Source organism: Prinia subflava, chromosome 12, assembly GCF_021018805.1.
Source record: "Prinia subflava isolate CZ2003 ecotype Zambia chromosome 12, Cam_Psub_1.2, whole genome shotgun sequence".
NCBI classification, from domain to species: Eukaryota; Metazoa; Chordata; class Aves; order Passeriformes; family Cisticolidae; genus Prinia; species Prinia subflava.
In genome coordinates, this window is record NC_086258.1 from 16,762,820 (window position 1) to 16,776,760 (window position 13,941).

At 48.8% G+C, this 13,941-nt stretch overlaps 1 protein-coding gene across 2 annotated transcripts in view; it reads left to right on the plus strand.

Annotated features, from left to right (window-relative positions):
• The first annotated feature begins 2,165 nt into the window (after positions 1 to 2,165).
• Positions 2,166 to 13,941, plus strand: part of GAS7 (growth arrest specific 7) — a 76,868-nt gene continuing 65,092 nt past the window's right edge. For both annotated transcript variants that reach the window (XM_063410147.1, XM_063410148.1), the window contains exon 1: positions 2,166 to 2,478. In XM_063410147.1, coding sequence (XP_063266217.1) covers positions 2,296 to 2,478 — 183 coding nt within the window. In that variant the 5' untranslated portion in view covers positions 2,166 to 2,295. The remainder of the gene's footprint in view (positions 2,479 to 13,941) is intronic.

The window sequence follows — 13,941 nt, forward strand, 5'->3', positions numbered from 1 at the left end:
GGCAAGCCATAGTAACAGGTTTAGAAAGAAAATTTAAAATAGAAATTAGGCAAGTGTTTACATTTGGGCTTGCCTGCTAAAAAGCTGAAGTTTGTAGTTGCTTCAGGAAGGAGACAACCCTAGGACTGAAACCCTGCTATAGGCTTTGCCATCAAGAGAGGTCATGAAAACAAAAACAGGAGCCTGCAAAAATATTAGAAAGGGAGATAGTGAGAAAAAACTAGTTGGAAGTAGAGGAAAAAAAAATCAGACAATAAACCAAAGAAAATATTGAAGCATTCTGTCAACATCAAACATTAAAAAAGCAATACTTAAAACAAAATTAATTATTTTACGTGAATGCTCAAAACTATGTGGATCTAAGTTGCAACATAGCAAAGTTGGGTTTGTATATTCTGAAGAAAAATTTAGGATTTTGTTTTGATTTCAGTTCTTGCCATCTATAAATGGCATTGTTAGAGAACACTGCTGATAGATGTACCTGGATGTGTGCCATGATATCAGGGCTGTGGGGTTTTGCCAAGCAAGGCACAGCTGGTGTGATAATACCACATAATGGATCATAGATCAGTAGTTATCAGCTTAAATACTTATCAAAAGGGGGTGATTTTAAGCAATTTATCACAATTCAGAGAATCAAAAAATAGAACTCTGGAAAAAGGCTGAAAATTGCTGAAAGAATCCTAATAAAAAATCCCGAAGAGCTCCAATCAGTGCTGTCTAAATGAAGGACAGCTGTATTGAAAGTCACCTTCTGAAAGGTCTAGGAGAAAGGCTACAAACTGGAGTGTCACACACGTGCAATCACACACGAGCTACAGTCAGACACACATGAAGCAAGGTGTGTACTGGGCAAGTGCTGCAGAGACACATCCACTTGAGGATGTGCCACTTCACACTTGCTTAAGTGTGTCACATAATGTTTTTCAGGCAAAATGGATCTCACTCCTTTGGTTGTGTGTAACAAATGCACACACACACACACAGAGTGAGTGTCCCAGAGATCAGAGATGTCTCACACTCAGGCAGACACAATTCTCCCCAAACACACACACAGTGTCTCAGACACTACACACAGGGTCATACATGCAGGGTGTTAGACATGGACAGTGCTTCATCCACCACCTCACAGACACACAGGTGACAAACACACAGTGCCACACACGCTTCAGGCACACTCGGTGTCTCACCTGGCCCTTTCACCGACACACACGGGTGTCCTGCTGTCACAAACATGGTGACTCTTGTACACACGGCTGCCTCTCACAGACCTACACGTGGGCATCACTAACACACCCACGGGGTGACAGCGTCTGTCCCTCACACACAGACAGACACACACACAGAGGGGTGTGGAGCACAGAGTCCCTCAGAACAGTGTCTGTCACACACAGACACACAAAAGGGTGTGGAGCACGCAGAGCACACAGAGTCCCTTGGAACACTGCCTGTCACATACAGACACACAGAGGGACGTGGAGCACAGTCCCTCGGAACGGTGCCTGTCACACTCACAGGAATGTGGAGGACAGAGTCTCTCGGAACGGTGCCTGTCACACTCACAGGGATGTGGAGGACAGTCTCTCGGAACGGTGCCGGTCACACACAAAGAGGAATGTGGAGCACAATCCCTCGGAACGGTGTCTGTCACACACAGAGGGTGTGGAGCACAGTCCCACCACACAGAACGGTGCCGGTCACACACAGACCACTGTGGAACACAGAGTCCCTCGGAACGGTGCCTGTCACACTCACAGAGGGTGTGGAGCACAGTCCCTCGGAGCGGTGCCGGTCACACACAGAGGGATGTGGAGCACAATCCCTCGGAACGGTGTCTGTCACACACATAGAGGAATGTGGAGCACAATCCCTCGGAACGGTGCCTGTCACAACACAGAGGGATGTGGAGCACACAGAGCACACAGAGTCCCTCGGAACGGTGCCTGTCACACACAGCCACACGCGGTGCTGCTCCCCGTGCCCTCGCCCCCACGCTGTCCCCCCGCCTCGCCCCGCAGGGTCACTCACACCGCTCCCTCTCGCTGTCCCGCCGCCACCAGCGCCTCCCGCACCGCCTCTCCTCCCGCCTCCCCCTCCGCCGCTCTCCCCCTCCTCCCAGCACTCCTCCTCCTCCTCCTCCCTCGCCCGTCCCGCCCTCCCGCCCCACCCCGAGCCGGCGGTGCCCGTGGGCGCCGGGCGCCGGGGCTGCTCGGCTGCCGCTGCCCGCGCTGCCCGCGCCTGGCGCCCGCCGGGCCTGGAGCGGGGCCCCGAGGCCGGGCGGGACATCCGGGAGGGATGTCGGGGACCCGCTGCCAGGCGCTGTACCCCTTCTCCGGGGAGCGGCACCGGCAGGGGCTGCGCTTCGCGGCGGGCGAGCTGATCACGGTGCTGCAGGTGCCAGACGGCGGCTGGTGGGAAGGGCAGAAGGAGGACGGGCTGCGAGGCTGGTTCCCGGCCAGCTACGTCCAGCTGCTGGAGGTAGGGCCGGGGCCGGGAGGGGGCCGGGAGGGGCCGGCCCGGGGATGTCCCGCGGGGCACCGGCGGTCCCGGGGGCACACGGGGTCATCGCGGTGCTGCTCTTGGATTCCCCCTCGGCACCGCTGTGCCTCTGCCCCGGGCAGGTGTCCCGGCACCCCGGGATGAGGCTGCGGGGCGCTGTAAGAATCCGCTTGGTCCGCCGCGCTCCGGCAGCCGGAGCGTTTTGTGCTTGTGGCTGTAGCCATGGAGAGGCAGCGCTCAGGTGGGTGACGAGCTGCGGGCTGCTGCGGGCGCTCGGGTTTTCACGGTCGCTGAAGAGCAGCAGAAGGCAGTGGCTGGGGTGATGCAGCCCCTGTCAGTCACTCACGAGGGTCAGATGCTGGGCAAGTTCCTCTCCATCCTCTCTCCCTCACCTGCTCCCACTCCTTCTCCGTTTCTTTCACTGAACATGTCGTGGCGTTATGTTGTGGAAGAGGTAATTCAGTATAGAATCATGGAATCACAGAATGGGTTGGGTTGGAAGGGACCTTAAAGATCATCCCATTACACACACTCTGCCATGGGCAGGGACACTTCCACTAGACCAGGTTGCTCCAAGTCCCATCCAGCCTGGCTTTGAACACTGGCAGGGTTGGAGAAGGCACAGGTTTCCTAGGCATCCTATGCCATGGCCTCACCACCTTCACAAAGGCAAATTTCTTCGTAACATCTAATCTAAACCTTCTTCAGCCTGAAGCCATTCCCCCTTCACTCCATGCCCCTGTCCAAAGTCACTCCCCAGTGCCTGTAGTTACTGATGAGTTCTCCCTGGAGCTGTTTCTTCTCTCCATCTGCTGCAGCAGTTCCCCAGCCAGCTGCAGACACCTCACTGCCATACCTGAGGCGTAGCTCAGGGAGCCCCAGCAGGGTTAACCCTGGTTGTGCAGACCCAATGGCCATGGACTTCCTGTCAGGATACTGAAAAGTTCTGTCAGCTTCAGTCATTTTCAGAGCCCTGACAGCTGGGGTAACAGTTGGATTCCCACCTCAGGACTGCTTGTGCCTGAACGTGTTTACGGCTTTCAGTCCACACAAACAAGACAGCATGTGAGGGTAAAAAATATGCCCACAAAGAGTGCCTTCACAATCTCTGCATGTGAATTCTGAAACATCTTGTGCACTAAAGCAAGGACTTGGTGTGACCCCATCAGTCCTCTCCTCGCTGGCCACGCTCTGTTGTCATTTGGAGCTCACACCGAGGCTGTGGGCATGGCAGTGGTGTCCAGGAGCATCTCCCTGTGCTGACTGGGCTGGAGCCATCTGCAGCCTTCCTCAGGTCAGCTTCTGCTTGTCCCCCAGGTTCCCAAGGGGAATCTGCAGCTTTGGCCAGCCTGCTTTACTTATTTGCAAGGCAGGCAGTGCCCATCCCATTGGTTTTCCATGTGCACATCCCAGGGAATCCAGAGAGGCAAGAAGCAGAGTCCTGAGCAAAACCTGCCCACCAGCTGCACGTAGAGCAATCTGTGCAAGAGATTCTGTTCAAAAGGATGTTTTGCCCACAGATCTGGCACTGCCTTTTTGTTTCTCTTGTCCAATTTTAAAAATCTATGATGTTTCCATTGACTTCCTGGTTCTTATTATTTTTCCTGGAAAGACAGGAAAGTAGAAGCAAGAGTTGCTCACACAGTGCTACAAGAGCGAGGCCACGGACTTTCCCGTGCAACTGATGCACTTGGGGTTTATTTTGTTAGTTTCAGAATGTGGGAGTCCTGTTGTTTGTCAGTTTTGCCACCTACAAGATCGTTTGTTGAGATACGTGAATGTTTGTGGTTTAGCAAATTGCTAAATGTTTACACATCTAGGAATTTAGGAATTGTTTGAGGAAAAATGTATCATGAGATGTGAAACATTCTGCTCAGCAAAGGCAGCGGGGAATTGTTTCAAAGTATCATAAGTTTGCTTTTCTGTCATCTCCTTCTCAGAAATTCCTCTTTCCCTGCTTGAGTCAGAGCAAGTTGCACCATGCTCAGCTCAGTGCCCACAGCCCCACAGATGTGCATTTTTGACCCTTGGCTCATGTACCACTGACAGCTTTGATGGAGACCACTTGTCCACATGGCCTGGCCCCCTTTCACTTGGGCAAACCTTCAGAAAGAAGGCAAGAAAAATGGCAAGGGCTGAGTGTGTTCACTCTGGCATGTTTTCCTTTTCTCCAGAGATGGTACCTAATAAAAATACATCAAATGAGAGCTAATTAACCAAATCCATGGGATCACAGGTGCTTGGCGCACATCACAGGAGATGTGTGAGAAGGAAGCTCAGTGTGTGTCTGTCTCTCATGGCTCTGTTCAGGTGGCTTTCCCACCTCTACAGGTAGCTTATCCCTTGTGTGCAGGTAACGAACTTGCTCAGGAACCTGATCTAACTGAAAGACACCACAACAGAAATACTCTCCTCTGTTGTCTGAGCGGAGTTCCTGCCCAGTCACATTGACATTGGAGCTGATGTCAGGGAGGTGCTCACAGTGCATGTCCAGATGGGGCCATGGACATAAATCTCCTTTCTGTACCATGGGCTTTGGGTGGCCCTGGCCCTGCAGCTCCCAGTAAGGTTCAGTGCTCTGTCCTCAGCTGGACCTGACCACACAGTGTTGTTTAAAGAGGAAGATTTTACTGTCTCCCTCTGTCCTGCCCTCATTTCCCTGTGCCCAGTTTACCCCAACAACTACTTGTGTTCTCTCTGGAGCCTGAAGGAGAGCTGGCTGCATTTTCTGCCACAGCAGTGGCTGAACGTGCCTCATGCATTGCCTGCTTCCAGAGCACACACCCTTTCTTCTCTCAGCAAGGGCCATCAGTGCCTGGGAGGTACCAGAAGGAGGTGGCCTTCTCCTGAAGCCTTTGTGACTGGAACCCTGCTCTGTGTTTAGACAGGAAGGCTGGATTTTCTCATTTACAGAGCTTCACATTCACCAACCCTGGGATCTCCTCTGACCAGTTCGAAAGTCTGTGCTGAGTTTGGTCCTGAGCTGAAAGAGGGAAGTGAGAAAGGTGTGAAGAACAGCAGAGAGGGGAAGCTCTCCCACCCCTGAGTGGTGGTTGAGCAGCCATTCTGTGGTGTGCTGGTTCCTGAGGGATAAAGGAGGAGGAAAAGTGACTGTTCCTGATAGTGTCCTTGACTTGGGAAGAACCTGCTGCACCTGGGTCTCCTCACAGGCAGCCAGGCTGTGGAGCTGCCTGCACTGCTCATCCAGATGGCTCCAGATGGCTTCTCCAGGAGTGAGGACAGGGCAGGGTCTCCCATTTTGTGTGCCCTCACACTGTGGTGGAGTTGGGCAGCTCCGAGAAAACCATGAACGTGGCTTCCTTCATGGAAGTGACAGAGATGGGTGTCCCTGAGGGATTGTTCCCTTTGCTACCTTCTATATTCTTTTGTTAGCAAAAATGTGTCTTCATTCATCACAGAAGTTCAAGGAAAGGATCAAAAATGTGGTAAATGTGGGGCAAGAGAGACACAGAGAGGTAAAGATATAAAGACATTTGACATCATTTTGTTTATTGTTCCTGTGGCTGCTGCAAGCCTGGAGTGGAAGGTTAGAGGAAAACGGTGATGGCTGGAGGTTGCTGCTCAAGGCAGTGATGGAAGCAGTGAGAGCTGGAGGAGGACTGGAGCAGCTCATGGTAGGGACAAACCAGAAATGGCATGTCTCTGTGAGCTCTGGGGAGGATCCTGCTGGCAGAGAGCAAAGGTGGTAGCATAAACCAAAAATCTATCAAAAACAGATAGCAAAGGGAGAAAGGGAGGGTATTGGCTTTGTGGTGGGGTTCCAGATGGATTTCCCGGGGCTGGGCTGGTTGGGAGCAGTTGAAGAGGCTGCTGTGGTTTTAATCACAGAATCACTGGGTTGGAAAGGACCTTTGGAGATCAGCTAGTCTGGCTTGCCTGGCTGTGTCTGCCAGGTTTTCAGTGTGTGCAGGGGTGGACAATGTTCACCCGACAACTGTTCTGGACAATGTATTCCAGTGTTTAGCCACCCTCACACTTTTTTGTTGTGTCCTTTAAAGGGATTTTCTGTGTTTTAATTTGTGCCCATTGTACCTCATCCTTTTGCTAGGTATCACTGAGAACAGTCTATATTTTTTTTCTGTCTCCCCTAGATTTTTATTCACATTTATAACATCCCTCACAAGCCTTCTTGTCTTGATGCTGAACAGTCCCACCTCTTTCATCCTTTCTTTGTATGTCAAATACTCCAGTCCCTTAATCATCCTCATGGCCCATTGCTGGGCTCTCTCTTGTGTGTCCTTGTCTTCCTTATGTTGGAAAACCAAGTACAGGTTCTTACATTGCTGTAGATATTAGGTTAATGGAAAAATGGTCCCTAAGCAGTATTTCCTGAGCATGAGAATCCATGGACACTGTAGGAATCCTGAAGACTGCTGTCAGATCCATTTGTTTTCTCTTTGGCTGAGCTTGGTCTGTGAGCAAGCAGCACCCTTCTGCAGGCTGAAGGGCTTGGGGAAGGAGGATGTTGTTGCTTGGTATCCATATCCTATTGCACAGATACCATCAGCTTCAACCCTCACCCCTCCTCTGGTGATTAATAGCTATGGCAGCTGTGAGACCTGAAAGTCAGGGATTTTCTGGCCCTTTCCTCCCTCCTGTGTGCTTTATATTTTTTGCCTGACCTTTTGACCCTTGAGCAGGGTCCTACAGGACCCCTTGGTACCAGATTGTCCCAGCCCCAGGTTAAGCAATGGGCTTTCCCAGGCTGGAGCAAGAGGGAATGTGTGCAGGTGCAGGTGAGGAGGTGGTGGAGTCTAGAGCCAGTGGAGGCTGGGGTGTGATACACTGAGGGATTTCTCAACTGCTCATGTTTCTTATCCCGAGGCTGGCTGCCTCCTCACCCCAGCTGCATCAGGATGCTTGGAATGATAATGTGTGTAGAAAGACCTTTACTGCTCCAGATGTAAGAGCAACCTGGCACAAGGCTCAGGTGCTCCAGTTTGTGACAGTCTTTATGGTGCAGGGCAGCATAGATGTGGAGAAAGTATGTGTGCGTATTCCATGCTTTGCATGAGACCCTCTGGAGAAACCTCTGTTGCGTCTGCTTTCTCTAGACAAGTGATTTTTGGAGTGTTGGAGAGATGTATCATTCAGTCACACTTGCAAGTGGTTTCTCTGAAAACCTATTTTTGGGCCTCGATTTTTGTATTTGTAGTTAACTAGAAATCACTTATATAAGCAGCAGCAGCAGCAACATATGCAAATTTGCTGGAAATTGTCAGCACTTTTTATAGCTTCAGTCATCCCACAGATGTAAGTCTCTGTACGAAGCACAGCGTGTGCTTCCAGAATGGATGGAGGTGGCTCTGGAATCTGACTGAGCGGGCTGGACTGAGTAGGACTTGGAGCTGCCACTGATCTTATCTGCACTCCACAGCTTGATTTACCAGAACTGTGAGGCACTTGGGAAGGAAGGAATGTGCTTCTCCCTGGTACAGGCTTCACCTGCAGCTGTCTGACAGAGCTGTGCAATACCCAGTGGGTAACTCACCTCACCTAAACCAACCTGGGGCAGGTGGAGATGTGCAAACAGCTGCAGGAGGCATGGCATGGCATGGCATGGCACAGACTGCTTCCTTTGTGGTGCCTGGGGAGTCATAGAGAAAAAGGATGAAAGGAATACAGAGAAATTAAAATGCCTGTTATTTATTTTCTAATGACAGAGAATGTAGAGGGTTTCTGTGCCAAATTACTCTCTGCCATCATGGGGGCTGTATGATGTGTGTGATATATATTAAAAGGGAGGATGTGGTAGTACCTGTGGCAACAGAGCTTTTCCTGATGCACGAAGGAAAATAAAGTTGTGTGTGCACCTGGTTGGCTGTGGGTACCTGAGCCCTGAGCTATTTGTACAGTCCTTATCTCCTGCATGCAACAATGGTGCTTTGCTTTCTCAGAAGATTCTTCTACATCCTTGCTGTTCGTTTTCTCTCTCTTGTTCCTCCACCTCCCCACTCAAAAACCAGCTTAACATAAAATTCGTGAAGAGCCACAAGAACTGAGGGGATGTGTGATGATCTCAGGCACAGATGTGACTGCTGCCACTGCTTTTTTCCAAGGATATTCTGTGGAGCAAGTAATGCTCCAATCTGTACTCTTGGGTGCTGGGGAATGAATCTGGTCTTTAATCTGGTGTGGTAAGGCTGTGGGTGCTGAACCCAGAGAGTGGCTGGCATCACTGCCAGGCTGGGACCAGTATTCCTATCTCCTGCCCAGGAGTGCTTGTGACACCATCCTGAGTGTTCTGGCCATTCTGCTGCCCCTGGGAGGTGGTGCTGGGGCAGCAACCACAGCTGAAGTGGGGATGGCATTTCCCCTGGTGTGGAGGGTTTGTTTTCATTCTCTTGGTGCAGAGATGGGTTCCTAATGAAGGCAGAGGGAGAGCTCTGCGTGGCTGTAGATGGAACCTGCTGTGGGTGTTGCCTCAGGGAAAAGGTGAAGTTTCCAAAGTTCAGTGCTCACGGGTGCTGAGGCTGGTCTGCTCTGCATGATTCAACAGCAAACTTGTCCAAAGTGAGATGTTCATGAGAGGAGTGACAATGAGAATCCTGTGGTATTGCCTTGTGGTTTAGTTTCACACTGTCTTTTTCCTCTCTCTGACTCTCTGTAACTGTATTTTTTAGAGTTGAAACTTGTGATCATCTGACCACTGATATTTCTGGCAAATGTGAATGAAATCAAATATAAAAGGGTGAGGAAATTATGTTTTGCTGCCAGAAAATTGCTCTTTAATCAAGGTTCTGAGGGAATTTGAAGCCCCAGGAGAATATGAAGGGGATGTGATTCTGCAGTTCACAATCCCTGTTATCCATCTAGTGATAATTGTCTCGCACAGTTGAAGTTACAGATAAAATGTAAAAACTGAATAGTATCTTAAATAGCTAAAAATGGTGAAGGGAAGGGTCTTGCAGACAGCTGTGGCACTTTTTGTGAGCTCTTCTGTCCCCTGCACAAGTTGGGGTGTTGCAGAACCTGGACTCAAAGCTGCTGCTTCTGTAGCAGGTGAAAACAGTCCCACTGTTGGCCTTACAAAAATTGCACAGGACAGAATTTTTAAAGATGTTTTCCCTTTATCTTTACCTAAAAGATAAAAAAGTGCCATGGAAGGCTTAAACTGGAGTATCTCTTATGGCCTGTGGATTACAAAAAGAGTCTAAAATCAGTCTCCCTGCAGATGTCTGCCTTCTAGATGTACAAGATTAAATGAGTTGCTGCGCACCTGCAATTTAAGGGTGGCTATAGAACAACCATGAAAAATGTGGATCACTTAAAAACTCACTTGAAGATTGCTTCATTCCCTAAACAATTTCCGGCTCATTCTGTGCTCTGAATGGGGCACGTGTCCTGTAGGAAAATACAAGAGTGATTTCTGCAGCAGTAAACATGGGGAACTCAAGTCTCACTTTCCAGCTTGGGTGCAAAAATGCACCTTCAGTGCCTTGAGTGTTGTGCCACAAACACCAATGCTGAATGTACCACACTTTATACTGAATGTAGTTTAAAAAGACACAGTAGGAATAATGAGAAGATGCCACATACTTATTTTCTAAAAACAAAACTTAGCTTTGGTGTCCAAAATGGAAAATTTGGCTCTGTAACCAAGACCAGAAAATTCTGGCAGCTTCGATGGAATTGGTTTTTTTACTTATTTGACTTTTACTTGTGGGATAATAAATGGCCAGGTAGAATTAGCTGGTCATTTAACTAAGCAGATTAAACCTGTGTTTTATTCTCCATGACTCATTATTTTCCATGGTTGCTTATGCTCTTGAAGCACATTATTATCAGTAATGTGCCCCAACGCTCATTATCAGAATCTGAAGTGTCTGAGTGTGTTCTCAGGACTTGCTTTTGTTATTTTGCTGACTGCTGACACCAATTGCTATCCCAAAGATAGGACATTGTCTGTTTTGGAGAAGGCCCACAATAACAGCAGCAGGTAGTATCTCACTATGGAAATGTTTGGGTCTGTTGTAGTTGTTTTCACTGTGGCCATGCCACAGCTCAGGGCAGCAGGAGTTTCTCATTTTGCATGTGTTCATCCTGTTTCCCCCGTCGGGAGCAAAGGGAGCCAGCCACTACTAACTTGTGTCTTGGAGTGTTTGACATAAGGCACTGATATTTCTGTCTCTGATTTCTGACAGGGAGCACTCACTCTGGGCAGCTTTCTCAGCATCCAGCACTTCTGGACTGTGCCTTGCTGAAGCCTCCCAAAATCTGGGGCTGGGGTGCAGTGGCTGCTCCCTGTGTGCTCATTTCCAGGAACCTTCACAGCTCTGCCTTTGCAGACAGGGACAGAGGACCTGGGCAAACCTGAAAGTAGCATCATGGAATTGATGGTCCCCATGCTGTGCTTTGCACACTGTCATCAGTTCACGTCACTTCAAAGTGTCATTTGCCATATTTATTTACCTGTCACACTCCCTTTTATTGGTATGAGCCCTTGAGTATGAAGAACAGTGTGAAAACGGGGCCAACAGTTTGCTCAGACACTGTTTTCCAAGTTTTGTGCTTCAGCTAGTGTTTGTCTTGAAAAATTTAAGTGTGCTTTAGCATATTTGGAATTTTTTATGTCACTCCACTGTGTGGAACATTACCTGTCGAGAGGAGCTGCTGTGCTGGATTGGTGTGTGGCAGGGCTGTTGACAGGTTTGCCCTGTACCTGCAGAGCAGGTGAACAGGCTGAGTCTCTGTAGCACACAGTTAGGCATGGGAGAGCCCCTTGCATACCTGCACAAGTGCACTTGTGACTGAGAGGGAGAGCAGGCTGCACATTTTCCTGGGATAAAGATGCCCCTCCCTGCCGTGGGGCCTTCTCTGTACCTGCTGTGGTGACTGCCCTGGGGGGCAATCCTTTTACAGGCATATGGAATAGCAGAGAAAGCTTTTTGCTTGTACTAGTAATCCAGTTTTCCACATCACGCTATCAAAATAGCTTTTGTACTAGCCTAGTACATCTGTGGTTTGCTTTTTTGCTGGCACATTCCAGAAAGGGGTGCCATGGGTTACTCAGGAGCTGCCACTCTGCATTTTGTAGAGGATATCTGGCAGCGGAACAGGCCAGTGTCTTTTAACATCCACTTTTGTCAGCATTTGTGAGCAGTCCCCTCTGTACTCAGTCATCAGCATGAGGCACTTTGGAATTAATTTAGGCTGACTGACAGATGACTCTGGTCACTAATCTTTGAGCTCCTCAACAGGTGCAGATGCAAAGGTTGAAAATCTTTCTTTGACATTGTTTGAGACCTGTCTGGCATTTTTCCTACATTCGTGGTTGGTAAGAGCAGACTGTGCAGACTGTTCTTGAGCCACAGATATTCCCACTGTGATGCTGGCAGCAAAAGCACCGTGGTCTTCCAGTGTTTGTTTGAGCACTGAGTTTGTTTACTGCACAGATCTCTCAGGGCTTTCCCAGCTCTGTGGCACTTGGAATAGCCTCTGCTGCTGCAGTCCCCAGGAACAAAACCTTTCCAACTTTAACTCCTTTGCTGGCTATCCATTCATGTGCCCATATCCATCAGTTCTTTGCCTCTCTTTGCACAGTGGGAAAACCCCTCAATAAAAGGTAATTAGAAGTAATAAGTCTTGGGAAGACCTGGGGTTTTGTATTGTAAAATGGATGAGACCAAGGCCCATAAGGAAGGTGTGTGATGTTGTACAGAGTGCTCCACTGAGATATTTTGTGATTTTCAGCAAAGCAGGGACACAGCAGATGTGAAAGCTGCAGAGGATTTGCCCTGCCCAGCCTTGCCAAAGCAGGGGCAAGCTGCAAGGCGCTAGCCCATCACAGAGAGAGAAAGCAGGAGGCCCTCTGGGCTGGAAATGAAGCCTGGAATAATCAAGCTGTCCCATAAGTACTGAATTTTCATCATTGAAATGCCTTCTCACTCTCAGCAAGTCTAGCAGTGAGTAAAAGGGAGAAAGGTGTGAGAGTGGGGAAGGGTCAGAGGCACAACATTAGAAGTCTCAAGCTGTTCATTTACCTTCCCAAACTTGCCCCAATGTTTTACTTGGAATCACAATAAAAACTTCCTTGAAATCTGCTAGCTCAGGGTTAAATGTCATTGTTTGCTGCTGCAGTGTCCTTCCTGGCAGTTCAGCACTGCTTGTGGCTCCTGTTCACCTCCTCACACCCTCCCACCAGGGACAGGCCAAGCAGCTCTGAGGCTGCCTGAGAAAAATGCAGCAGTGGAATGGGGAGCATGGAAGGGGTTAACGTGAAACAGCTCCCTGGGCTGCTAAAAGACCAGCTTTTGTGAGAGTCTGAGGGAGGGAGCAAGGATCTTTGAGCTTGACACTGTTTGGGACATGAAAAGTACAACAGGATTTCAGTTATTGCCTCCATATGTAATACTTTGCATTTATTCCTAGTGTGTTTTGTTTCCTGTGTTGTTGCCTGTTCCTTGAAGACTCACCAGAGCTCACGTAAACAATCGTGTATGACCTGAACATATTTACAACACAATTCTCACTTTCCTGAACTGTCTGAGGAGTGACTGGCATCATCACTCCTCAGACACATAACCAGACCTTTGATTTAAGGAAGACTTTTTGCTTCTGCTCTTTGCCTTCTGGCTTATCTATTTCTTATTTTATATAGTAGTTTTTTCACTCCTTGTCTTCTTCTTTTCTCCTGGACGTTCTCACAGAAAGGAGTTTATGCTTTCACCAGCATACCTATGATAGTTGGTCTAAGAGCGGGTATCAGCACTCCCAAGAGTACCACAATGGCTACAGCATTGCTATTGAGTTTATTCTGTCATTCTGCTTAGTTTTACTGTGGTCATCTATAAACACTTTCAGAACATTCTTTTAAATTGGCTGCCTGGACCTGCTTTGTCTTCCTGATCCTTTCTAGTTCACTTATTTAGCCCTTTGTTCATGTTTCCAAAATGAAACGCTGCAGTTGCCGTGTGCTGAAATGTTCCTCCTTGAGCCGTTGCCACAAAACCACAAAGCCAGACCTACAGTGACAAGCTAGGGCAGTCCAGGAGCAGTTCCAGTTGCTACAGAAGTGAAATTTGGTCATAGAAGAGGCAGAGCTGGCAAGCTTTTGGCAGCGGGGTAGATGGAATAATTGGTACAGAGGAGTTTGGAGGAGAAAAATGGAGATGAGGAGTGACAGAGTTTGCAAGGGGTGACAGAGAATGAAGAATTAACAGAGTTTGGATTTGATACAGAAATGGCAAAGTGCCATGTAGAAATTGCACAGAAGAGGAATTGTATTTCCAAGGGGTGAGCAAATGCTTAACTCAGAAAGGAACAGACAGAAACTGGTTTGATAGATGTAGTTTGTTTTGTAGTCCTGGAGAACCGTGTGCAGAATTCAGTTTAAAAATGCTGCTGAAGGCTGTGTGTGCAGCACACAGCTGAGCAGTTCCAGCCCTGCCCATGTAATGAGCTGCCTGAGCAGCAGATTAG